At 44.0% G+C, this 27,731-nt stretch overlaps 1 protein-coding gene and 1 pseudogene across 4 annotated transcripts; both read left to right on the top strand.

Moving 5' to 3' along the window:
• Nucleotides 1-45: 45 nt before the first annotated feature.
• LOC138961800 (lysine-specific histone demethylase 1A-like) lies at nucleotides 46-27,311 on the top strand. Of its 4 annotated transcripts, none has more exons than XM_070333476.1 (16): nucleotides 46-409; nucleotides 3,608-3,806; nucleotides 4,370-4,503; nucleotides 6,349-6,427; nucleotides 6,964-7,056; nucleotides 7,422-7,528; nucleotides 9,968-10,049; nucleotides 10,423-10,517; nucleotides 11,286-11,428; nucleotides 13,604-13,829; nucleotides 14,222-14,444; nucleotides 15,879-15,974; nucleotides 16,422-16,621; nucleotides 18,338-18,580; nucleotides 25,184-25,265; nucleotides 25,756-27,311. In XM_070333476.1, the coding sequence occupies exons 1-16, from the start codon at nucleotides 239-241 to the stop codon at nucleotides 25,962-25,964; spliced, it is 2,382 nt and encodes a 793-aa protein (XP_070189577.1). In that variant the 5' UTR covers nucleotides 46-238; the 3' UTR covers nucleotides 25,965-27,311. The 4 variants fall into 4 exon arrangements, with proteins under 4 accessions (XP_070189577.1, XP_070189579.1, XP_070189576.1 ...); XM_070333478.1 differs by having other exon boundaries at nucleotides 47-403; XM_070333475.1 differs by having other exon boundaries at nucleotides 49-409; nucleotides 11,283-11,428.
• On the top strand, nucleotides 19,505-19,623 carry LOC138963350 (5S ribosomal RNA; annotated as a pseudogene).
• Nucleotides 27,312-27,731: the final 420 nt, after the last annotated feature.

Here is a 27,731-nt window from a genome sequence, read left to right as displayed (position 1 = left end):
GAACCTACCGAATTGTTTATACTTTTATTTTGGTATCCAAACAAGAGAATATTTTTGTTCTTGTCAAATGATGATTCTCTTCGAATGATAGTTCTATTTTTCTGGGCCTGTGGATCAGGGGACGTCATTCCAGGAAATATTCCCAGGTGGCGCTGATCAAAACAAAGACGCATGTTGCAAAACTGACCGTGTCTTTGCGTACTTCCTAACAAAAATACAGAGGAGTTTTGCCATCACCATGTCAACTCCATCAGGGAAAGTGACAACTCTAATGCCCAAAGACAAAAAGGAGGGCGAGAGCAGTGCAGACGACAGCAAAAAGCGGGCCGCGTCGCCTGCAGACGATGCCGACGATGCTAGCTCGGAAAGCAGTCGCCGGGTCAGCAAGCGAAAGCGAGCCAAGGTAAAGGCAAGGAAACGTTTCAACTTTTTTTCATTATAGTGGTGTGCATTGCGTTGTGAATCATGATGATCAGTTTGTTATTTTGGGTTGCTTCTAGTCTTGTAGATTGTTTCAAAAATGACACATTTTATAGGACAGAAGAGTGACAAAATTACCTCCCTTTACCACAGAAGTGAGACTGAGAGTGGACACATGAACTTTGAAATTATATTATATGTTATTGTTTCAGGCTTATAGTGAAACATACGTGCATGATGTGCATTAACAAAATAATGAAGATAGAGGGAGCAGGGTACTGGTTGATTTACTGTGGACATGGCAAACCTAACTGGATGTTTTTAGATTGTTACGGTTATGCTGCATGTGTTCTGCGCGAACTTAGAATCCGGTTTCATTCTAGAATGGACCGGGTCCAGGTTGGAATTCTAACCCTGCGCAAGTACAGGGGTGCCATTCTAGAATGAAACCCTTGAATAAAGGGGGCCGTAATGTTTGTAGGTAAGACAGAGTTGTCTTCCCTTGAATTATCCCCACCTGCACCTTCCCTTTGATAAAATGGGGCTGATTTGTCTACCCCTGAAAAAAATCCTTTGGCGATCTTGCGATGTCATGTCATGTCAAGAAAGTTGACACTCCTGAGTACGCAATAAACAAAGGCAGACCATAGCAAGGGGGACTACCAGGGCGGTATTGTTTGCAGGGCAGTTGTTTTTGTGATGAGAGCCGGTTGCGGCCACTTGCAATGTCAGCGCTGTCTCCCTCTCGGAAATGTCCGGTTTTTGAGTCACTTGAGAAAAAGTGACTCTATGTAATCGGTCAGTGTTAGTCTGTCCGGCCGGCCGTCCGTAGACACCACCTTAACGTTGGACTTTTCTCGGAAACTATCAAAGCGATCGGGCTCATATTTTGTTTAGTCGTGACCTCCAATGACCTCTACACTTTAACGATGGTTTCGTTGACCTTTTTCAAGGTCACAGGTCAGCGTCAAAGGAAAAATTAGACATTTTATATCTTTGACAAAGTTCATCGGATGTGATTGAAACTTTGTAGGATTATTCTTTACATCAAAGTATTTACATCTGTAGCCTTTTACGAACGTTATCAGAAAAACAAGGGAGATAACTAGTCTTTTCTGTTCGGCAACACACAACTTAACGTTGGGCTTTTCTCGGAAACTATAAAAGTGACCGGGCTCAAATTTTATGTGAACGTGACTCATTGTGTTGTGAATAGCAATTTCTTCCTGTCCATCTGATGCCTCATATAATATTCAGAACTGCGAAAGTGACTCGATCGAGCGTTTGCTCTTCTTGTTTGACAATTTTTTTGACAGACAGACAGACAGACGGTCAGACCGACTAACCGACAGACAGACCAACAGAAGGACAGAGTGAGTTATAGAGCTGTTGTCACAGGTTTAAAAAAAAGTTGACATTATATCTTCACAATTCAGAAGACCAACTTCATGTATATGAATAAGATTAAAAGTTACAAGCGAGATCGGCAAAACACTGTCAGTCCGGAAATTTCCGTTCGTAGCGATCAGTGCTGAGTGTCTCTCAAAATCGTAATCACTTTCAGAACATCACAATCCCAATTCACGATGTCTTTGAGTAAAGTGTAAAAAACCCGAGAAAAAAACCCAACCAAACACACAAAAAACAAAAACAAACAGAAAATCCACATTTGTGGCTTTGGCTGTGTGATAGTCTAACTGAAATGACTATTCCAACTTGGACCCAAATTCCAACCTTGCGCACGGCCGATTCTAGAATGGACCAGCAACAAGGGTTTCATTCTAGAATGGCACCCCTGTACTTGCGCAGGGTTAGAATTCCAACCTGGACCCGGTCCATTCTAGAATGAAACCGGATTCTAAGTTCGCGCAGAACACATGCATTGCAATAGACCCTATCGGTATTCCAAGCTCTCGTGATCTCTCGCAAACTTCAGAGCATAGCAAAGCATGCGGTACAGCGATCTCGTGCGAGCTGCACAAGCCAAAGTTCGAAGTTCTCGCGATGTTCAAAGCATAACAAAGAGCGTGTCTCGCGAGAGCTGCTCAGATACCGAAAAGGTCTATTGCAAGGAGGAGACCTTTAGAAATTAGAGTCTTTACACTTTTGGGGTAAATGTGATTGTCATGAAGTTCTGGATTGTTCTGAATGAAGGTGGTCTGAATTTAATCTTATGCACACTTAATCAACAAACGAGACTGATAGAACAAATCAAGACGTCTCTTCTTGACCCGATCTTCCAAAGTAAAACCTCTGAGTCTGATGTCAAAAGCGAAACAAAGTTCAAGAAGACACCATAATAAGAATAATGGCGTCACATAAACATTCTGTCATTTCTCCTGCACGTCTCCCAGTCCCAGAAACCGACAAAGAATTTTGGAATGAACGGAGTTTGTCTCGATGACTATACTCCATTATAATTTATAGTACTTATATTACTTTATTAGCAGGAGAAAACTCCTGGTGAAGTCACCGCTAGGCTGTGCATGTATTGTATGATTGTGTCGGATTTCATGGCTGGTGTGTTATTGTTGAAGGCACAGTCCTTCGTGTGTGCATGTATTGTATGATTGTGTCGGATTTCATGGCTGGTGTGTTATTGTTGAAGGCACAGTCCTTCGTGTGTGCATGATTTGGCTCGATCACCATCTGACATTTGGCAAGGCTTGGTTCCACATGGATTTTCAAGGTAGGACCATCCCTGCACTTGGACACTGACCAAAAATCAACTGCCTGGGTGCTTTTTGTACAGAGTGGTATTTTTGTGTGAAATTATTCAATTTAAAAAAATTCCACTTGGCACAGAAACGTAAATTGAGATAGCATGCAGGGTGTTGATTTCTGGTGGAATGGCCTAGCTTGTCTCATGTGAAACATGGTCAGAGAGCAGCAATAATAATTTGCTGTAATTAACAGTTTTCTGTTTCACAGGCAGGACCAAACCTTCACAGTCAGTACAGTGGAACCCCCCTTTAAAGACCCGGGGGGAAAATCTAAGAAAAGGAGGGAGTCTTAAAATGGGGATAAATTTACAGAGGTTATGAACAGAAGATCTAAAAAAAAAAACCCAGATCTTGAAAAGGAAGAAGTCTTCAATGGGGGCGTCTTAAAAAGGAGGTTCCACTGTACACTCTGTTTGATTGGCTGTGACAGAATGAAGATGACACCCGTGTCATGTTGTCACCAGGTGGAGTACAAAGAAATGGACGACCACCTGGCCCACCTGTCGGAGGATGAGTATTACTCTGAGGAGGAGCGCAAGGAGAAAGAAAAAGACAAGGAGGGTGCCGGGGATGCTAAGGAGCCTGAAAAACCTGCGCCCAAGCCTGAGGACGTAGAGCCAGAGAAAGCAGACCCTGACAAACCACAGCCTGATGATCCTACAGGTAAGGGACTCTGTGTGTGTGTGTGTGTGTGTGTGTGTGTGTGGGGTGAGTGCTTGTGAGAGAGTGTTAAATCAAGATTGTTCATTGAAAGTGATGTGTGATCTGACGATACAGCCTGTTTTAAGTTTCATTGTATTGAATATATCAATGATAGTTAAATCAATAAATGTACTTACAGTATTGTTTAATGTGTATACTTTCTCTGCATCATACAGGACTAAAGAACTACAGGCAGTTTTAAGACTTAGACTAATTTAGAGATCAGCAGCAAAGTTTACATAGATCTATCATGCAGTCAGTTCAGGTAGCACAAGCAGTTCTGTACAATGTCTCTCTCTCTCCATCTCTGTCTGTCTCTCTCTCTCTCTCTCTCTCTCTCTCTCTCTCTCTCTCTCTCTCTCTCTCTCTCTCTCTCTCTCTCTCTCTCTCTCTCTCTCTCTCTCTCTTCCATTTTCACTGAATTAACAGATAGGTAGCAGATCTTTGTCTTCATCAGGCTTTCTATTACTAGTTACAAACTTACATGGCTTTGTAAAGTGAATGGTGACACATGTTGTGTACAGGGCTGGAAGGGGCGGCTTTCCAGAGCCGTCTGCCAGTGGACAAGATGACGTCTCAGGAAGCCTCCTGCTTTCCTGATCTAGTCAACGGTTCGCCACAGGGACAGAAAATCTTCCTCTATTTGCGCAACAGAATGGTGAGTTAATGAGAGAGATGGTGGGTTGTTGAGAGAGACCTTGATTTTGACTGGGATGGTTAATTGTACCTGTGGTCATTGGTCCATAATATACAAACCAGGGATGAGGAGACTTTGTGTGTTGGGGGAAGTTATGGGATCTTCGTTCGCTCAAACATTTACTATCTCACACAGGTACAGTGGAGTCCAGCTATAACGAACCTGGGTAAAACGAAATCCCGCTTTTAACAAACTGCCATTGATTTCCCGGCAGACAGCCTTCTATTTCTTACTTGTTACTTTCGGGCTACAACGAAGCTTTTGAACTCATTTGCATAACGAATCCCTCTTATAACAAACACGTTTTCATCCCCCCAGAGCAGTTTTGTCTCTAAAAGTCACAAGGCTACAACGAACGGTGCAAGGTCTCGGCCAACCAAGACTATGGCATACTCGTGGCAAAGCCGCGGAATGGTACCGTAAACCAAGAATAGTGACGTAATTACGTCACGGTCGAAAGTCTTTGACGTCAATGCCTCCCTGTAGTCTTTAGTTTCTCTCGCGCGGTGTGTGTGTGTGTGTGTGTGTGTGTGTGTGTGTGTTCATTTTGTGCACATGTGTTAGTGTTACTGTTTGTGTGTGTGTGTGTGTGTGTGTGTGTTTGTGTGTGTGTGTGTGTGCGCGTGCATGAGTGTACTCGTGTGTGTGTGTGTGTTTGTGTGTGTGTAAGAAAGAAAGAGAGAGAGAGGGAGGGAGAGAGAGAGAGAGTGTGTGTGTGTGTGTGTGTGTGTGTGAATGTCTGAAGAGTACTCGGGTCCAGCGCGAGCGTTTTTAAAAGACACTGACCTTCTTCCCAGGGGTCAATGACCCAGTTTTAGCTATGAGGTGGTTCCCCTGTCATATGAGAGAGGAAACATTTCCTGCACAGGGGTCAGTGACAGTTTAATCTATGGGGCGGTCTCTTTGATGTCTCAGCTGAAACATGCATTATCACAAGTTGTTTGACTGGTACTCAGGCGGTCTCTTTGATTTTATTTCTATTTTGATACACTCCTGGAAAAAAAGTGCCCCCTTAATGACCCGGAAAATACCGTACATGCTTTTACACGACTTTTTAAATTTTACTTCTAAAATTACAGTAAAGTGAACATTTGAACTATGCCTCTCTATGGATTATATTATGAAGCATGCAGAGATTGTACTCTCCAAGGAAAGATCGATGGGACGATCATTTGAAGGTGAGTGGGAAAACTTGTCTTGAGGCCATTTAGGGTTGAAAACTCTACAGCGAATTACTGATATAACGAACTAAAATGTATCTCCCTTGAGATTCGTTGTACCCGGACTCCACTGTACACCATTAACTTTTGTTGAGAGCGAAAATAGTTCCAGAGTGGAGTTATGGGATCTTAAGCTTCGTTCGCTCAAACATTTACTATCTCACACAGGTACACCATTAACTTTTGTTGAGAGCGAAAATAGTTCCAGAGTGGAGTTATGGGATCTTCGTTCGCTCAAACATTTACTATCTCACACAGGTACACCATTAACTTTTGTTGAGAGCGAAAATAGTTCCAGAGTGGAGTTATGGGATCTTCGTTTGCTCAAACATTTACTATCTCACACAGGTACACCATTAACTTTTGTTGAGAGCAAAAATAGTTCCAGAGTGGAATCCTTTCCTATGGGAGATTATGTCCAGTGATAGTTATGCTTTTTTTAAATGGTTTTTTTTTTCTTCGTTTTACAGTAAGGTAGAGAGGGAACATTTTGGAATACTCTTTACTTACGGCTACTAGAGCCTTACAGTCATGTGTATATAATGTATGTGCTGTATTACATGTTTAATGTTCATTATTTGCACAGCTCCAAATCTGGCTGGAGAATCCCAAGGTACAGCTGACCCTGGAGAGCGCCCTGTCACAGATAGAACCTCCATACAATAGTAAGTTACTATCAATGACAAATGACACAGAATAAATAAACCAAACAAATAATGTTCTTGGTCCTCTCTTACAAAGTGGATCATCTGACGTCAATAGACAAGCAAACTTTGAGAATACTTCATAATACAAATAATGGCGTCACTTCTGCTGTACGTCTCCCAAGGAACTGTCTAAGAATTTTTAGAACAAATATTGTCTCGGTGACTTCGTCATTCGAGTAGCAGAAAATTGCTTGTTAGGGCACCGCAAGGTTGTGAAGTATTGATATCGTAGGTCATTAAGTTTGATGCTGTGTCTGCTTTGTATACTTTTACTCTTTTTTAACTTGTATGTATTGTAATGTTGCAACTTTGATGTAAAATGTTGAGGACTTTCAGCTTTTGCATTGTCAGTGGCATCTATTTTGTGTTGTGTCTTACCAGTATGTTTAGTTTTACTTCAGAACAGTTGCAAGTATTACAGTTACAGACAATAATTATGCCGCAACGTTCCACATAGGGGCCAGCCATTGCAATTTATTTTATGTTTTCTTCAGGCGATGGCCCACTGGTGATGCGAGTGCATGCATATCTGGAGCGATATGGCTACATCAACTTTGGAGTCTTCAAGCGCTTAAAACCAATGCCAGGTAGGTTTTCAGAACTGCAATTGTAAACAGATTGGATCTCTTTTTGTAACAAAACAGCAGATGTTGGTGAATACAGTAGTTGGTAAGCTGAATTCTGGTCCATGTTGTGTAAAAAGGCTTTGCCAGGGTTACGTGGGGAAATAGTTTGCTGGCCATATAAAACTAAAGCAAATACGAATCAAAACCAAGAAAGCAAGGATAGAGGTGGGGAGGGGGAGGCACAGACAGAGAGAGAGAGAGAGCTGTATGTATCTTCGGTCGTGTTTGTGATTCAAACTTTTTAGGCTGCAGTTCAGGGTCTTTGTGTACAGGTTCTTCAGGTTTGCTGTTACTTGTATGGTTATACTGGTTTTCTGATTTTTCAGTGAAGCGTCACGGCCGAGTGATCATCATTGGAGCGGGTATCGCAGGACTGGGAGCGGCCAGACAGCTCATGTCGTTCGGCATGGAGGTCATTCTCTTGGAGGCCAGGGTATGTGCTCCCGTCTTGCCTTTTTCCTTCTTATCTATGACTTTTCTCTCTATCATTTGTTTGGTTTGGTTTTTGTTTGAAGAAAACTGTTTATGTTTTGTACCTGTAAGTTTTTTTTCTGTTTCTGTCTGTGTTGCTAGAATGTTGTTCATTGATTATTCCTCCGCATTCAACACGATCATCCCTCACAAGCTCCTCCACAAACTGATTGGTCTCGATGTCCCTCTCTCTCTCTGCCACTGGCTTCTAGACTTCTTGCTTGACCGTCCTCAGGTCGTCCGACTCAACAACTCACTCTCTGCCTCACTCACTCTAAACACTGGTGCCCCGCAGGGCTGTGTTCTGTCCCCTCTACTCTTCACCCTTTTCACCAACGACTGCACCTCCGCTCACCCATCCACATACATAATCAAATTCTCAGACGACACCACCATTGAAGGCCTGATTTCTGACTCCAATGAGGACGCTTACCGGGGGGAGGTTCAAAGAGTGGTTGAGTGGTGCTCTGAAAATGATCTCGAGCTAAACGTTCTTAAAACAAAAGAAGTCGTTATCGACCCTCGACGAAAGAAAGACCCCATCTTGCCCCTTGAAATAAATGGGGAAGCTGTAGAACAGGTCTCTTCATTCAAATTTCTCGGCACACTGATCTCTGAAGACCTGAAATGGGACGGGAACACCACGTCCATCATTAAGAAGTGCCAGCAGCGGCTGCACTTCCTGAGACAGTTGCGCAAGTTCCGTATGTCACAGCAAATCATGGCGCAGTTCTATCGCGCAGTCGTTGAGAGCACCCTGTGTTTTTCTATCACGGTCTGGTATGGCAGCACCACTGAGAAAGAGAAACAGCTACTGGAGAGCATTGTGCGGACAGCCTCCAAAATCGCGGGCTGTGACTTCCCTTCCGTTGCCTCTATCTTTGAGTTGCGCTCAGGTCGAAAAGCAGGAAAGATTGTTCGCGACCCCTCCCACCCGGCAAACCACTTCTTCGAGCCTCTTCCATCTGGTAGGCGCTACAGAGCTTTGAAAGCCAGAACTAGTCGCTTTCGCTCTAGCTTCATCCCCCATGCTGTACTGACAACTCCTGTAGTGAAGACGTTGTAATATACTGTAGTTATAGGATTGGGGGGGGGGGGGGGGGGTTCTTTTGTTACTTAGTCCTTTCACTGCATTCCATTACTGTTCTCATAACTTGTGATAGTGGAAATATGTGCAATGTGGAATGGTCCTTATTTTTTAGGTGCTGGAGTAGTTCTGTGATGGTAGTAGTTTTGTGCAATGCGACTCTAAGTTCAGGTGCTTGAGTGGATCTGTGATAGTCTGTTAATACTGTTGTTTTAAACTGTCTAGATCATGATTATATAATTTTATGTGATGATCTGACTAAATGATAATAATTACATGTACTACTTACTTTTAAATGGATTATAAATTTTAGGTATTGTTCTAGTATTCACTAATGTTGTATTGATATTACTGGCACCCCTTTTAAACTGATATGGTTTTTACGTTTACAAGGCGACGATGTGAATTTGTGATGTAGATATGTGGCTGGTTATGTGTGAGAATGTAAATAATTGTGTGTGTGTGTGTGTGTGTGTGTGTGTGTGTGTGTGTGTGTGTGTGTGTGTGTGTGTGTGTGTGTGTGTGTGTGTGTGAGTTGTGTCTGTGTGTGCATGACAGTGTAATGTACGTATGTATGCATGCATGGTGATGTGTGTCTGCATATGTGTCTGGTTGGTTTTTATTTTATTTTTACCGTGCCGTGCCAAGATGAAATCCTTTTGCAAAATTGGTGAATAAATATCTTGTTGAACATGTTTTTATGGGGATGAGGAGGGATGCAAAATGTGAATACAGCTGCAAGGCAACATAGTTTAATTTGTAAGTTTGCCCATTAGTTACTTTACCAACAGTCCTGTGAACTTCTTGTAAAGAAGAGTAAGTATTCGGTTATAATTTTGTATGGTTAAAAACAAAATAGTGAACGGCATAATTCTCAATTACTCCCTTACACAAGTCATGTTGTATGCATTTAGATAGAGCGCTTACTTCCCTTTGTTTCTCACATCTTAACCCCTTCACTGCCCACCCCGTATGTAATACGTGGTCATTTTCAGTTTGTCGTACGCCCATAATCATACGTAGGATTTGTGTCAACAACATTTCAGGACATTTTCTGAAAACTAAATGGGAGGTAACCACTGTCCAACAACTTGTAGGGGTTCTAAACACAGTTCTTTCCCATAGACCGTTCGGATAAGTTGCTAAAGTTGCTACCACGTGTTGAAGATGCTGTTATACTGTGGCAGTGAAGGGGTTAAAATAGCGCTCTGTCTCATTTGTTTAAGATTCTCAACAAAATTCACACATCTCTGTTTAGATGGATTGATTACTTCTGTATGATGATGATGACAACGTATTTGTGTGTGTGTGTAGGATCGTGTGGGAGGGCGTGTGGCGACCTTCAGGAAGGGCAACTATGTGGCTGACCTGGGGGCTATGGTGGTCACAGGATTGGGTGAGGAGATATTTTGATTCACTTGTGTACACACACACATGCATGTCCATGCACATACAGGCATACACACACACTCATGCACACACTCATGCACACACTCATACATGTGCACACAGTCACACACACACGCATGCATTCACAGACACACATATAATTTGTTGTGCAAATGTGAAGGTGGAAGAGGAAATATTTTGTTAACAATATCCGTTTTGCCTTTATTATTAGGATGCGAGCATTGGAAAATCTGTTTTTAAATGTGTGCATTAAACGTAAACTTTTTTAAACGGTCAGTAGGATACACATTGCAAAAGGTGATTTGAAAGCTTCATGCTGTACATGTATACATGAAATTAAATGTTAACCATGTTTGCAGGTGGAAACCCGGTCACCATCTTGAGTCGACAGATCAACATGGAGCTCCACAAAATCAAACAGAAATGTCCGCTGTATGAAAGCAATGGAAGCACAGTTAGTATTAATTTTGTAATCTCCGCGTCGACCAGACTGAGTTTTGTTTGTGAGAAAAGCATCTGATTTGGGTTCTATGTTTTTGAGCGAAAATTGGAACAAAATCTGATTGGAATCATTGTTTTAATGAAGATGTTGAATAAACCCAGAAAAGGTACGATTTTTAGTGGCATGCACCATTACTGGATTTGCTTTTGTAAGGCCAAAAAAAAAAAATAGGTGTGGTTACGGTAACATAGCCAAAAAAAATAGGGTAGGTAGGTAGGCAATCACTTTTTTTTTTTTAAACTTTTTTTTCCAATGTGTACAAATTAAACCTACTTGACAGGGAAATAAGTGTGCGACTCGGGCGCTTTTGCTTTCATTGCGTTTTTTGCACTCGGTTTTTTACAAATGTAATAAAAAGTTATAGGATCGGCCCCTAAAAATAGGGTAGGTCGGGTTACCGTAACCACACCTATTTTTTTTTTAGGCCTAACAAGACATTTAAATGTAAAAGTGTGTTTATACTGCGATTTTGTAATCGAGACCATCTCCCTTGTAGTTGTGAGGCCCTAGTTTTCCAGATTTTGTTGTTGATAATGTTTGCAAATTTACCTCCAGTTTTAGACTCCCTGAATTTTGAAACTCCCTCCAATTTAAGACTCCCTCCTTTTTAACATCCCCATTTATCAAGTTTTTGGGTAGGTTCACTGCATTATTGATTATTAACCTGTACAAGGTTGAACACAAAGTTGATCCGATTGCAATGTTGTCCGTGCTCAGCAGGTGTTGAAGGAGAAGGATGAGATGGTGGAGCGAGAGTTCAACCGTCTGCTGGAGACCACGTCCTACATGTCGCACCAGATGAACTTCAACGACATCAACGGCCGCCCTGCTTCACTGGGTCAGGCTCTGGAAGCCGTCATCAAGTGAGTGTGTTTGAGACAGGACACTTTTGCTTTAACGCCCAGCCGACCACAAAGGGCCATATCAGGGTGGTGCTGCTTTGACATATAACATGCACCACACACAAGACAGAAGTCGCAGCACAGGCTTCATGTCTCACCCAGTCACATTATTATGACACCGGACCAACCAGTCCTAGCACTAACCCCATAATGCCAGACGCCAGGCGGAGCAGCCACTAGATTGCCAATTTTAAAGTCTTAGGTATGACCCGGCCGGGGTTCGAACCCATGACCTCCCGATCACGGGGCGGACGCCTTACCACTAGGCCAACCGTGCCGGTCTAGTGTGTTTGAGACAAGCAATGGGAACAGCCATTCAGCTCAGTGTGTGTGTAGAAAGTAACACATTGCAGGTGTGCTCTCTCAGAACTGTTGTACCCCCGAGCAGTCACGGCGAGGAGATAGCTCAGTGATAAGCTTGAAACCAGTTTGTCGCTGATGGTATGGGTTCGATCCCACTTACGGTTAGGAATATATTTGTCAGAATCAACTTCTCCTCGGTCTTGGAACACCCCTGTGTGCACGCATTTTGCACGATAAAGATCCCAAGTTCGCAGCGAAAGTCTCAGGGCTTGGAAACATTAATACACACATGCAGACAAAAATAATGAAAAATAATTGGGTAGCGTCGTACTAAATGGCAGCTCGCTTTCCCCAGTGAAAAAGCATCTCAAATGTCCATTAGGGTTGCCTCACAAGGCTATATGATACCTTATCCTTATTCTTATCTCACCATTTCTTCAGTTACATTGTGTGACCATCAGCTTCACAGGCTTGTCTCCCTGCCAGAGAACCTTCCCCTTTTTGACTCACATGCGAAGCAAAAGTGAGTCTATGTACTCACCCGAGTCGTCCGTCCGGCCGGCCGGCCGGAAAACTTTAACGTTGGATATTTCTTGGACACTATTCAGTCTATCAGTACCAAATTTGGCAAGATGGTGTATGATGACAAGGCCCCAAAAAACATACATAGCATCTTGACCTTGCTTCAAGGTCAAGGTCGCAGGGGCCATAAATGTTGTCTAAAAAACAGCTATTTTTTACATTTTTCCCATTTTCTCTGAAGTTTTTGAGATTCAATACCTCACCTATATATGATATATAGGGCAAAGTAAGCCCCATCTTTTCATACCAGTTTGGTTTACCTTGCTTCAAGGTCAAGGTCACAGGAGCTCTTCAAAGTTGGATTGTATACATATTTTGAAGTGACCTTGACCCTGAACTATGGAAGATAACTGTTTCAAACTTCAAAATTATGTGGGGCACATGTTATGCTTTCATCATGAGACACATTTGGTCACATATGATCAAGGTCAAGGTCACTTTGACCCTTATGAAATGTGACCAAAATAAGGTAGTGAACCACTAAAAGTGACCATATCTCATGGTAGAAAGGGCCAATAAGCACCATTGTACTTCCTATGTCTTGAATTAACAGCTTTGTGTTGCATGACCTTGGATGACCTTGGGTCAAGGTCACATGTATTTTGGTAGGAAAAATGTGTAAAGCCGTTCTTAGTGTATGATGTCATTGCTAGGTTTAGTTATTTGTATTTATTTAGTTGTTTAGTAAAGGTCAAGGTCAAGCATGTGAGTCGTATGGGCTTTGCCCTTCTTGTTCACTCATGCGTAGTGATTTGAGCGAGCAATTTTCTCTCACATTAAGTTGAAGTTGTTGATAACTGAGGGTCTCTGTCTCTCTCCAGGCGATCCAAATCTCTGCCATTTCGAGGATTTCCGCGAAAGCAAAAAAGACATATAGTGTTTTTCTTTACATGCATAATTTATCTCTCACCAGAGGGGGTTAAATTCATATTTACAAGGCCAAAATACTTGAGGGGCTCTGCCCCTGGACAGCGCCAGGGGAACTATGTGGCGTCCTGGACCCCCAGTGTTATTTATTTCCTTAAAACTCATTCTTCCTTGAATGGATTGCAGACTGCAGGAGAAGCACGTGAAAGAGAAGCAGTGTGAACACCAGATTGATCAAACACCAGATTGATCAAACACCAGATTGATCAAACACCAGATTGATCAAACACCAGATTGATCAAACACCAGATTGATCAAACACCAGATTGATCAAACACCAGATTGATAACTCTGTGTCTCAGTGTTTCTGTGTCTCTGTGACAGACTGCAGGAGAAGCACGTGAAAGAGAAGCAGTGTGAGCATCAGCGGCGCATCATCGGCCTACAGGAGAAGCTTCGCAAGACGCAAACCCAGATGCTGACCACCAAGGAGCGTGTGGAGGAGCTTCACAAGCAGTGCAAGGAGGCGGCTGAGGTCAAGCCGCCCAGGGACATCACCGCCGAGTTTCTGGTCAAGAGCAAACTGCGCGACCTCAGAGCAGCATGCAAGGTATGGTGGTCACCCCTGAACTTTTTGAATAGAAAACCAGAAAAAGAAAGATTGTAGTGAGTTTGATGCACAGAAGTTAACAGGGCCGGTATGCAGGAGTCGAATTTAGAGACTTCAGTCCGGGATAAGCCGTATCCTCAATGGAGTTTATACTGGACTAAAGTCTGCAACCTCAACTCCTGCATACCTGGCCCAGAGTGAGTTTGATGCACAGAAGTTATCAGAGTGTGTTCCAAGCACAAACAATGTTTTATCCAAGCACAGATTCTATGGCAGCTATGGTGCAGTTGGTATATTGCTGGATGCCTATTTCCAGCCTTTTGCTTGCATTGTTTTGCCAGAGCTTTGTAAACGTTTTGAAACACTCGCTAACACCACTGTTCTTCTTACAGCAATTTGACCAGCTTCAGACCCAGCAGAAGGAGATAGAGGACAAGCTGCACGAGCTGGAATCTAACCCTCCCAGCGACGTGTACCTGTCGTCACGAGACAGACAGATCCTGGACTGGCACTTTGCCAACCTGGAGTTCGCCAACGCCACGCCGCTCAGCAACCTGTCGCTCAAACACTGGGACCAGGACGACGACTTTGAGTTCTCCGGCAGTCACCTCACAGGTATCTAGGCTCTTCAGTCTTTTGTGTGTTATTTCACCTCACAGGTACCTAGGCTCTTCAGTCTTTTGTGTGTTATTTAACCTCACAGGTATCTAGGCCGTCGCGATATAACCTTGAATGGTTGAAAACGACGTTAAACACCAAATAAAGAAAGAAAGAAAGAAAGACAGGTATCTAGGCTCTTCAGTCGTTTGTGTGTTATTTCAACTCACAGGTACACTTTGCTTCTTGGCTGTTCTGGAGACACGGCTGTTCCCAGGGCTTTATTTCTGCCGCCTTAGCTGCAGGCAGGCTGAGTTATTTTTAGCACCCATTCTTTCTCCCCCACAGCAGAGATAACACAGCGCTGCTGGCTCGCTGAGTGCTATACACTGATGAGGCCTATCTCCTGGTGTAGTGCGGAATCATTTGGGTATAAATCAATCAATCAATCAATGAAGCTTATATCGCACATATTCCGTGGGTACAGTTCTAGGCGCTCTGCAGTGATGCCGTGTGAGATGAAATTTTATACGGCCAGTAGATTGCAGCCATGTCGGCGCATATTTACCTTTCACGGCCTTATTCCAAGTCACACGGGTATGGTAGACAATTATTAACTGTGCCTAAGCAATTTTGCCAGGAAAGACCCTTTTGTCAATCGTGGGATCTTTAACGTGCACACCCAATGTAGTATACACGGGGGGTGGTTCGGACACCGAAGAGAGTCTGCACATAAAGTTGACTCTGTGAAATAAATTTCCGCCGAACCTGGGATCGAACTCGCGCTGACAGCGGCCAACTGAATACAAATCCAGCGCGCTACCAACTGAGCTATATCCCCGCCCCATAACATAATATCCCCGGGTATAACAAACAAGTGAGCTTAACAGTGTGCTGGTCGCAGCTGTTGGAAGTCAAATGATTCCCTCTGCCTTGGCTATTTTTAACTCGCACTAAAATGCAAGCCAGGAACACCTGTGGGGAGGCAACATATCAATGTCGCCATGACATTTTGGCGTAACTTGTTTTAAACAGCTGCTCAGGAGAAGGACAAAACTGATTATTGTTATGATGAAATAGTGTTTATATTCCTTCCTGGTATGGATAGAAAGATAAAAGAATGTTAAATCACGCATTGTCAATCGTATTTAAGAGAATATTTCTCAGTGGAAAATGATGTTACGCTTAAGGTCCACCATGACGATATACATTTCCTGCCAGTTGATTAAAGGCCGGCACAGGTTTGTGTAAACCCAAAAACCACCTCATTCAGAATCATACCAAAACGTGTGTGCATAGGCAAGTGTAACTCGGTGTTAGGTTCTATTTGCTGCAGTCCATAGCCGTTACTCATTCACTAAGGCTGATTTTATGGAAATCAGTTGCGATACAGTGGTCTGAAGCTCTATGCTTTTATCGGATGAGAAGCTCTATAAAGTGTGTTTGTTGCAGTGCGCAATGGTTATTCCTGTGTGCCTGTGGCCCTGGCTGATGGTATGGACATCAAACTCAACACAGTGGTACGAAGTATCAAACACACACCCACAGGTAAGGCTTCATACACAGTCATGGTTACATTTGTAACTTTTTCATTACTCCATGGGTATTTTGTCAGCTTATATGAAATACAGAGGAGCAGTGCTAAAGTAGTTTCAACTTGTGTTAATAAATATATTGCACAGGTATGACAGACTTTTATGATTGTGTGAGTTGTTTTTGTTGTTATCAATGCAGAATCACTTCTTTTGCTGGCGTTTTGGTAAATGTAACATTCTATTTTGTCAATAATTAAACGTTCCAATAACCTACAATTCTTGTTTTTTTATGTTGCATTTTGTTTATGTATGGTTTATATTGTTAAGATGATTTTGGTTCAGCTGAAAAAAAGAAATAGACTTTAGAAATTGTTAATTACTGCTTCTGGTTGTCTTTGATGTGAAGGGTTGTTTGAATCGTCCCTCCCCCAAACAAGTCTGTTTTTGTTTTGTCCGACAGGTGCGGAGGTGACGACCCAGACCCGAGGTTCGTCAGCCCCACAGACGTGGAAGGGGGACGCGGTTCTGTGCACACTGCCGCTGGGCGTACTGAAGGAGTCGGTGCGAGGGAGCGGATCCAACGCCCCCCAGTTCAGCCCCCCACTGCCCGAGTGGAAGTCGGACGCCATCAAGAGACTGGGCTTTGGCAACCTCAATAAGGTCAGTGTTGGCTTCTTGATCGAACACTGTAAATCTGGGTTGTGGAGTTTTATGTTCGGATAAACTGACATTTTCACTACTGTGAGAGTGTACAACTTTTCCATGTTGTTGATGCTTTCATTAAAACTTAATGTTAGGTCAGGAGTTACCTGCAGCTCTTCCTGTGCTTTCTAAGGGGTGAGTGTGTGTGTGGGGGGAGGGGGGGGGTTACTGTCGTTAGACCTGTGGCCATCTGAGAAGAGAGTTCATTGAAAGAGAGTGGGCTGTTTTCAGACTTCCCCAAATGTGAGAAAGGTAGGTCTTCTTCTTCTTCTTCTTCGTCGTTCGCTTAGGTCTTAAAAGAGTCTAAAGATGGAGGTAAATTTACAGACACTATGAAGTAAAGGTGTACAAGAGGGAGTCTTAAGATGGAGGTAAATTTACAGACACTATGAAGTAAAGGTGTACAAGAGGGAGTCTTAAGATGGAGGTAAATTTACAGACACTATGAAGTAAAGGTGTACAAGAGGGAGTCTTAAGATGGAGGTAAATGTACAGACACTATGAAGTAAAGGTGTACAAGAGGGAGTCTTAAGATGGAGGTAAATTTACAGACACTATGAAGTAAAGGTGTACAAGAGGGAGTCTTAAGATGGAGGTAAATTTACAGACACTATGAAGTAAAGGTGTACAAGAGGGAGTCTTAAGATGGAGGTAAATTTACACACACTATGAAGTAAAGGTGTACAAGAGGGAGTCTTAAGATGGAGGTAAATTTACAGACACTATGAAGTAAAGGTGTACAAGAGGGAGTCTTAAGATGGAGGTAAATGTACAGACACTATGAAGTAAAGGTGTACAAGAGGGAGTCTTAAGATGGAGGTAAATTTACAGACACTATGAAGTAAAGGTGTACAAGAGGGAGTCTAAAGATGGAGGTAAATTTACAGACACTATGAAGTAAAGGTGTACAAGAGGGAGTCTTAAGATGGAGGTAAATTTACAGACACTATGAAGTAAAGGTGTATAAGAGGGAGTCTTAAGATGGAGGTAAATTTACAGACACTATGAAGTAAAGGTGTACAAGAGGGAGTCTTAAGATGGAGGTAAATTTACAGACACTATGAAGTAAAGGTGTACAAGAGGGAGTCTTAAGATGGAGGTAAATTTACACACACTATGAAGTAAAGGTGAACAAGAGGGAGTCTTAAGATGGAGGTAAATTTACAGACACTATGAAGTAAAGGTGTACAAGAGGGATCTTAACCCTTTACCACTTGACCCAAAGTCAAGCTATCCTTATCTGATTTCTGAACGATTTGGAAAAATCACAGTTCAAGATCGGTTGATCGCATCAAAGTACATAGAAGAATATAGTTTATACAAACTCTGATCGCACGTTGTTGGTCTAACCACCAAAGTAAACCGGAAGTTCTTTAGTTCTACATCCGTTTGATCGCGAAAGTGAAAGTGCGCGCAAGGTGTGTATCGGGCGATTTCGGGCGCGATTCAGGGAACGCATAAGGCACTTCCTCCGCGCGGTTTCGGGCGATTCAAGTGGTAAAGGGTTAAGATGGAGATAAATTTACAGACACTATGAAGTAAAGGTGTACAAGAGGGAGTCTTCTAATGAACGAGAAAACAGAGTCTTATTGTAGAGGGAGTCTTATGATGGAGTATTTCAAAACAGGTTTCACTGTATTGCAAAATAAAAGCCCTGGATGATGTCTATTACAGGTGGTGCTGTGCTTTGACCGCGTGTTCTGGGACCCGAGCGCCAACCTGTTCGGCCATGTTGGCAGCACGACGGCCAGTCGCGGGGAGCTCTTCCTGTTCTGGAACCTGTACAAGGCGCCCGTGCTTCTGGCGCTGGTGGCGGGGGAGGCTGCGGCCATCATGGAGAACGTCAGCGATGATGTTATCGTGGGGCGATGTATCGCCGTGCTCAAGGGCATCTTTGGGAACAACGCTGTGCCACAGGTGTGTAGTGTTAGAGGGAATTTGTTTTCCTTCCCCTGTGTATGTGTGTGTTTGCTTGTGTGTGTGTGTGTGAGTGCTCATAAGTTTATTTCATGACTAATAGTCACTCATGTAGCAGTAAATAGGTATTTATTAGCTGATTTTGAGGTGGATGTTCCTCAGCTAATCAAAGATTGGCTGAACAAGGCCCATATCACGACATGATAACAAATTAATTAAAACTATTTGGACATATAATGTATTTCAGGATAATTAAATTACATATCTTACCCAACTCACATATAGCAATTAACCCTGGTTCAGTGCTGGTATCGCTGTACGCGTCCCCTTGGTAACAAGAAAGACGCCTCTAAAAAAGAGTGACCGAGACCCGTAAGGGTGTCTAGGCCAGCCCGGAAACGAGGCTGCCTTCCGTATGCGCGCGCATACTCCGCCATATGCATCATTCTAAAAACTCAGCGTCAGTGGGACTGGTCGCATTTTATGTACGCTCTGGCTGTTTCAGCCTTTGTTACTTAGTCTTTTGACTTTGTTTCGTTCCTCTTGGTCTCTTCTTGTCATCTGGACTTCACAACTATGTTGAGGTGAGGTCGTTCCTTGTATTTTGCTTGATTTTGGCAGTTTTGTTGGCCGTATTTTGGACTTGCGATGTTTCTCGGAAATTTTTTTTTCGTGAGTCGTTTTTCCGTCATGGCTGACAATGCTAAGAAGAGGGCAGCTTCTTAATAGGTAGCTGCTGTGCCCTTTTCTCCTTAGAAAGCTTTTAGGAAGTCTAAACAATCCGGTCTATGTCCGTTTCTGTTGTAGATTCTCTTGCTAAAAATCTTTGGATGTGTTGATTGTTTTACCCGCTAAGCCGGTAGGCAAGTCCGCTTCCAGTTTGTGTACTACACTGGTGACTTTTCCGGAACCCCCATTTTGCCGGCCAACGGCCTCGCCACGTTGTAAGCACCGGTTCTCGTCCTTTCATCGAAGTTAAGCAACGTCGGGCCCGGTTAGTTCTTGGATGGGTGACCGCCTGTGAACACCGGGTGCAGTGGCCACCTTTGTTTTAAGCCTACGGATTAGTCCGGGCTCGGTGTTAAACATGTTGTTATTGGGCTTGCGTCTGTAGACGTGGCCTCTTTGCTTTTGACTTTAAGTTCACAGGTTTCTGCTTTGGCAGCTGGCACTTCGTCATCTTAGGCAGAACTACGTGCTCTCCCGGCCGGGGTTGCTGTGGGTTCGTCTCTGGACAGTGGTCGTTCGTCCCCTGCTGTGACCTTGTGTGGGGAGTTCACGGTCTCCGGCGTCTGTCCTTCTTCACAAGGTATGTGTACTCCACGTGAGCGTTGTCTTGAGGGAGTAGCCTCGGGTCTAATCCCAGGTGAAAGTTCTGAAACACTGGCTGATATCCACCGCTTAGTCGGGGTGTCAGTGGGTGCTAAGGGCCCTGGCAAGCGAACAGATGTTCCTATTCTTCCCGCCTCGTCAGTAGACTGTGGTCAGGTTGAAAGGCATCTGCTTCCGCCCAGGGGGCAGGAAGGGGTGCGTCCACGGTGGTGGACGACATCCAGCTTACTTGCCGTTCAAGTTGTCCAAACGCCGTGACGCGGGCAGCGGAAAACGGCATTTAAGTTTTGTGGAAGTTGGTGGACCGCGAAAGGCGGGGGTCACCTTCCTGATTGCGACTGCGAGCATGAAGGAAAGGATAACGAGGATACTTCCATTTGAGGGTGCGTCCACGGGGATGGACGACACCCAGCTTACTTGCCGTTCAAGTTGTCCAGCGCAGTGGCGTGGGCGGCGGAAAACGGCATTTAAGTTTTGTGAAGGTTGGTGGACCGCGAAAGGCGGGGGTCACCTTCCTGATTGCGATTGCGAGCATGAAGGAAAGGTTAACGAGGATACCTTCTTATGAGGGTGCGTCCACGGGGATGGACGACACCCAGCTTAACTTGCCGTTCAAGTTGTCCAGCGCAGTGACGTGGTCGACGGAAAATGGCATTTAAGTATTGTGGAAGTTGGTGGACCGCGAAAGGCGGGGGTCACCTTCCCGATTGCGATTGCGAGCATGAAGGAGAGGATAACGAAGATACTTCCATATGAGGGTGCGTTCACGGGGATGGACGACACCCAGCTTAACTTGCCGTTCAGGTTGTCCAGCGCAGTGACGTGGGCGGCGGAAAACGGCATTTAAGTTTTGACTGGAGGGGGTGGTTGAGAGCAAACCTTTACTTCCTCCACCTCTATCCGGTTTGATGACTTCTGGAAGTTTGGAGGAACAAGATGTTCACTTCAGCTTCCGGGAATCGTTGTCCATTGCCCTGCAGTTGGCAAAGGGCCGCGTGTAGCCGGGTTCTCCGGTGAAAGTGGTGTACGTTCGCAGGAGGTAGCAAGCTTTGTGCGGTGAAGTGTTGAAACCGTGTCTGTTCTTCCGCTTTCTGGCGCACGTTCAGCAGCGGCTAAGAGCCCTAGGCAACGTAAGCTTCCGCCCTGGGGGCAGGAAGTTGGTGGGCTGGGTGATTCTTGGGTTGACCATGCGAGTCTCTCTGGGGGTCACTTTCCTACCTTTGATACCGAGCAGGGGGGCAGGAAGCGAGCAGTAGGGCTGATTCTTTGTCGGAGATTTAAGTCTAGCATGGAGTCAGCTTCCGGATTGCACGGAGGTGCATGAAGGCTGTTCAGATTAAGGTGCTCCTGTTTTTCTGTAAAGCACTGATTTTAGGTTCTGTTTCAAGTTAGCAAGTGCAGTGGCGCTCGCAGCTGAAATGGTTCGAGGTACAACGGGATCGTCCGGTGTGTTTCTGTGCAACCGGTTGGTCCTGATGTTTACTTATCCACGGCCTGTTGCGCTTTCGCTTTTGCGGCTGTGACTTCTGGGTGCAGGACGGGATATCCTTCTTCTGTTAACACTGTGGTGTTGGTAGTCGGCACTTTTCAGCTTTTGGCTTCTGGTTCCGTTTCTGCGGTTCCTTTGCCTTTTTTACAGGCTGTTTTCACTTTCTCTTCCAGTCTTCCAGCTGGCGTGAGTCAGGTGGATGGAGATCGGGCATGGTGTTATGACGTTTGTAACTTTTCAAAACTTTTCCGATTGTTGGCAAGTTTTTGCCTTATCGGGATGGGTGACTGGTTCTCATCATTTCGATGTTCGTTATGATGCTGGAACAAGAGGAGGAAATGGGGAGGCTCATACTTCAGCTGTGTCGCGGTTCGCGGCATTTTGTAGTTGGTTTGAGCGTTCTGAGGAGAATCTTCGAGTGTTAAGTTCTTAGATCCTCTGGCGGGGTCATCTTGTTCTTGCGGAAGTTTTCGCAAGCGAGTCTTCTTTGTCACCACTACATTGGTGGGCAACGCACGACTATTTGCCTGTGGTGGTGGTGGTGCTTTAGCTTGTTTCTTACGCCCAAGTAGCGTGTCACTCGCGGAGCGCTTTCTGTAGGCTTCGGGTAACTCCAAGCTTAAGGACTTAGGTTCTCTTGTTTTTCGTTCTATGGAACCGCCCTCGGGTTTGGTGATGGCGATAGCAAGGAGAGACTGTCTGTTAGATCAAGGTCTCCTAGCTCTGGGAGATTGCGGCATCTTTTCTTTATGATTGGCTCGTTTGAACGAAACTTGCTTTTAGTCTCTCGCTTGGGCGGTTACGTTTAACAGGTTATCTTTGTGGTCCGACAGGACTCATATACAAAGATTTTACTTTGCCGTTTTTTTACCTGAGAGTAAGCCTCTGCCCTTTAAGTATTATTCTGTTGGCTAGAGGTTAATCTCTTTCTTGTTTGAAAGGTCTCTTTTTGAGCCCGCTTCTAGGCACGCGGGTTCTCTAACTAAGAGAATCTCACGGTAAAAGGAAAGCGCAGGGCAGGTCTTGGCTGTTTTTCGTTTCCAAACGAAAAGCTTCAGGCTGGCTGTTATCCACTTTGGGTTGGGGCTCCATACCCTCGCTTTCACAGGGCTCTTTTTGAGTTAGTTTGGGCGACCTGTTGGTCGCACAGTACGGGTCTTTGCAATCTTGGTTTCCAGACCTCTTTAGGCTGGCAAGAAGGCATCTTTGCTTTCTCACATTGGAATTACTTGAATGTCTGCTGTAAGGGTTCACTTGAGATACTTAGGGGCTTCTGCCTCAACTCTGGATTTGGTTCAGAGTTTCTGTGTTCTATGCAGAAGGTTTTTTCTGGCTAGGTTTGCTATGGACAGCTTTTTGGAGAAAGACTGATCTATGGTTCTTAGGGTTCCTTCAAATTTTCTGGCAAGTAAGCAGAATTTGGAGAATCCAGCTTCGTGCACATTTTAAACCTTTTAGCAATATTCTGGCTCCTCCAGAGCCATATTTAGCCTTTTGATCATTTCGAGTTCAATGATTTTTCTAGCTTGCATGGATCTTTTCAGATTATTGATTCTAACAGCTCTTGTTCTTATTTTTCAACTCCGTCGCTTTTTAACCCTGAACGGTTAGAATCGACGTTAAACACTGGTTAAGGATAGAAAGTTTTTCTATCGACTTTGGTGGAGGTAATGACTTACTTAAGTCAACCTTAGCTTTATAGACTGCCACATTGTTTAGGCATGCCTTCAAGTGTTGGCAAGGAATTAAAAGGGGGGGGGGGGGAAGCAGTCAGTCCTCTCTCTTCGGGTGGCGCGGACTCAACTTTCCTCTCTTGAGCAAGTTTATTGCTCTTGGAGATCCTGATGTACATTTTTGTCCTGTTAGAGCCCTCAGCAGATTTCTGTTTCGGACTGTGCACTCTCGTTTGGAGACTCAGAAACTTCTTTTTATCTCATTCATCATGGTACGGTTTAGAGATATGTCGGAAGTCTCGTTAGCCAAGTGGGTCTCCACCATAGCTAGGCAAGCTCTTGGCTGGTGGCAGAGTCAGGCAGGGAATGTCAGGGCAGTCTTGCCCTTTACTACAGCCAGGCCTCATGAGGCAAAAGATTGGGCTTCCACTCTAGTTGATCTTCATTTTAATCTCCTGGCGGAAGTTCTTGAGTCGGCTTACTGGCTTTCTTGAAATGTTCTTCGTTGATGTCTTTCTCAGGGATTTCTATGCCTTGAGACAGGATGCGTTTCTGGGTTACCTGCTCGGGTAGAGGCAGGACAAAATCTCGATTCCTATTTGGGTAAAGTGCCCTCCAACCTTTAGTAGCAATCTGCTATATGTGAGTTGGGTAAGATATGTAATTTAATTAAAAATTTTAGTAATAAATTTTCATTTGATTAATATACTTACCCAACTCACATCGTTTATTCCCTCCCGCCTCCCCGCTGTGGGGTTATATATGTCTAAAAAAGAAGTGAGTTGGGCTTCGTTTTAGAATGATGCATATGGCGGAGTATGCGCGCGCATACGGAAGGCAGCCTCGTTTCCGGGCTGGCCTAGACACCCTTACGGGTCTCGGTCACTCTTTTTTAGAGGCGTCTTTCTTGTTACCAAGGGGACGCGTACAGCGATACCAGCACTGAACCAGGGTTAATTGCTATATGTGAGTTGGGTAAGTATATTAATCAAATGAAAATTTATTACTAAAATTTTTAATTATGTTCCTTGAAGCCTAAAACGTCTCCTTTATATCTGAGTAAGAAACTGTTCTTCCAATAAGTTTTGAATCGACGAAGAGACGCTGTCCGCCACTGTCCGCCATTTTTTACGTCACGGCGTGAAGGCCGCAACGACGCGTTCTGATTGGCTCTGCCCCTGCGATTGATTGACGACTGGGTCGCAGGAATAGAACAAGTTCTAAAGCTCAAAGCTACGAGGGAATCGCATGAGACTGAGTCGCAGACTTGTCGTAGCTATTTTCCACGACTCAGTCGCCCGTGTGACAGGGTAAATCGCACGATTGAATCACGCATGTGATGGCCCCAATAACAACCACCTGTCCGATACAACCACCTCTTGATAACAACCACCTGCCCAATACAACCACCTCTTGATAACCGTCGCGATATAACCTTCGTGGTTGAAAACGACGTTAAACACCAAATAAAGAAAAGAAAGAACCTCTTGATAACAACCACCTGCCCAATACAACCACCTCTTGATAACAACCACCTGCCCAATACAACCACCTCTTGATAACAACCACCTGCCCAATACAACCACCTCTTTATAACAACAACCTGCCCAATATAACCACCTTGATAACAACCGCCTGCTCAATACAATCACCTCTTGATAACAACCACCTGCCCAGTACAACCACCTCTTTATAACAACCACCTGCCCAATACAAACACCTCTTGTTAACAACCACCTGCCCAATACAACCACCTGTTGATAACAACCACCTGCCCAATACAACCACCTCTTGATAACAACCACCTGCCCAATACAACTACCTCTTGATAACAACCACCTGCCCAATACAACCACCTTGATAACAACCACCTGCCCAATACAACCACCTCTTGATAACAACCACCTGCCTAATACAACCACCCCTTGATAACAACCGCCTGCCCAATACAACCACCCCAGAGAAAGCCGGACTAGGTTCTTTGCTACATAATTCACCTTTCCATAACAACCACCTGTCTATAAAGACCACTTTTTGTTGGTCTCTATTGTGGTCGTTATTGACCGTTTCAACTGTATTGATAATGTTCCCTGGACCATTTGCTTTCAGCCGAAGGAAACACTGGTGACCCGCTGGAGGTCAGACCCCTATGCCAGGGGAAGCTACTCCTTTGTGGCGTCAGGTTCCACAGGTAAACATCTTTTTAAGTACGATTTAACTTTCCTTCCTGATTTGAATGAGTGCTTTTGCAGGTGTTGCAGTAAACAACTGTTCATTGATTGGTTTAGGTCAAATGGCCTCACTCTTCCATCACCACTTCAGAAAGATAGTTGCAAGAATAAAGAGAGAGAGAGAGGGGAATGGGAGGGAAAAGAGAGAGGCTCTCTTCTAGTTCTGTTAAAACCGTTGCATTCTTACTGTCCACACAATACAGGAACAGACTTTCAGGTAATGTGCATGATGTACATGATGCCATGCCAAAACGGAAGCTGAAGCGAGAGAAAAATTGCTTCCCTTCCACACATAGTGTAGTGCTCAGACAGTGACACAATGAGGCAACATCATGCTTTGGATAGTCATGCAAAAATGTGACAGAAACAGTGAGAGACCAGTGAGAGGAATTAATTATGGAAAAGTGACAGTTATTCTACAGGTTATAAATTCCTTGTGTTGTTTTTCAGGCAATGACTATGATCTCCTGTCCACACCCATCACACTGGGCCAGAACATGAAGCCCCGCCTCTTCTTTGCCGGGGAGCACACCATCCGCAACTACCCTGCCACCGTGCACGGCGCTCTGCTCAGTGGATTCCGCGAAGCTGGCCGCATTTCAGATCACTTCCTCGGCGCACCCTACGCTCTCCCAACACCCAGACCCAACCCCTCTTAGGAGAGATCTTGCTCATAGCTGCTTCCACCTTCCCTTCCCGTCCCATTTCACGCTATCTACTTTAAAGACGAATCCCTCTTAGGAGAGATCTTGCTCATAGCTGCTCCCACCTTCCCATTCCATCCCATTTTCCGATACACTTTGAGCTACTTAAAGGACTGGGTGGCCGAGTGGTAACGCACTTGCGCTCGGAAGCGAGAGGTTGCGAGTTCGACCCTGGGTCAGGGCGTTAGCAATTTTCTCCCCCCTTTCCTAACCTAGGTGGTGGGTTCAAGTGCTAGTCTTTCGGATGAGACGAAAAACCGAGGTCCCTTCGTGTACACTACATTTGGGGTGTGCACGTTAAAGATCCCACGATTGACAAAAGGGTCTTTCCTGGCAAAAATTGTACAGGCATAGATAAACAAATTTCCACCAAAATACCCGTGTGACTTGGAATAATAGGCCGTGAAAAGTAGGATATGCGCCAAAATGGCTGCGATCTGCTGGTCGATGTGAATGCGTGATGTATTGTGTAAAAAATTCCATCTCACACGGCATAAATAGATCCCTGCGCCTTGAGTCCGAGTCTGGAGATACGCGCGCGATATAAGACTTCATATAACTTACTGCAAAGTCGAATCCCTTTTATGAGATCTGAAAAACAACGCGACGTATACGCTCTCAATACATAAGGCATATGCAACGTACGTGAGAGTAATGAGGAACCAATCTCACCTGAGAGAATAACAAGCATTGAAATGAACAAGCGACTTTCATTCTTTGGAATATCATCTTTGTTTGTTTTCCCTTGTCTGACTTGAAATAAGGCTGAAGGGGAACTGATAAAGTGAATGTTTAGGAAACTCAATGGAGCCAGGAATTTGCAGAAAGTTCTTAGTTCTTTGGAGGAAATGTGTGTGTGTGGTGTAGATCATTGCTACAGCAGTTGATGAAATCTCTTGTTTGTACTGGGTCAGTTTCTGAAGGTGACCTGAATTAGGAATCAAAATTTTCACATTGGGCGTGAAACTGTAGTCAGAAAAGGTTTATTCAATTAATATATAACTTTAGAGTTGTGTGAAAAAAATCTACTTACACATATCTGCAACATTAGGTTTCTCCATTAGGGGTGGTATGCAGGTGCACATCCTTGATTTGGTACTCACAGAAGTTTTACATATGAGCTGTGTACATGTATGTATATTGTGAACTGTTGAACTGCAATGCAGTTCTTGTTTGGACTTTTTTTTTTAACTTAAATTGTGTATGTGTGCGTGCATAAATTGTTGCGCATTTTTTTTAATTGAACTTATTGCCACTGTTTTGTTCAGAATATTTGTGGAAATAAAAGGAGTGAGAATGTTATACTGGTTTCTTCTTTTGTTTATTTAGTATCAGCCTTTTTGCAAAAGACTTTGCCTTGTGATATTCAAGCTGATTCAACGGTTCAAATCAGTCTTAATCATCACATGATTTTGTGTTAAACATGTATTTGGCAATGTCATCCAGCTATTTTCATATCTTTATTTCATATTTATAATGATTTCCATTTTGTATCCAACAACAGCACACAACACATTTGTTTTTATCATTGTAGAGATAGAAGTGCATGTTTTAGTGCATATGTCATCACATTATCAAGTAGATGTTCAAGAGGCTCGGACTGAGAAAGGAATTTTATGTGTTGTCCCTTTAACCCTTTTGCTGCCTGTAGAATGTAGGCTGACGTCCTAGGTAATAATATTAAACTTGGTTAAAGTCTTGGTTTGAAGTTGTTTTGAGCCA

The sequence above is a fragment of the Littorina saxatilis genome, linkage group LG3 (assembly GCF_037325665.1).
Source record: "Littorina saxatilis isolate snail1 linkage group LG3, US_GU_Lsax_2.0, whole genome shotgun sequence".
Classification (NCBI taxonomy): Eukaryota; Metazoa; Mollusca; class Gastropoda; order Littorinimorpha; family Littorinidae; genus Littorina; species Littorina saxatilis.
The sequence above is the reverse complement of the archived record's forward strand: the minus strand, read 5'-3'. Positions and strand labels throughout refer to the sequence as shown.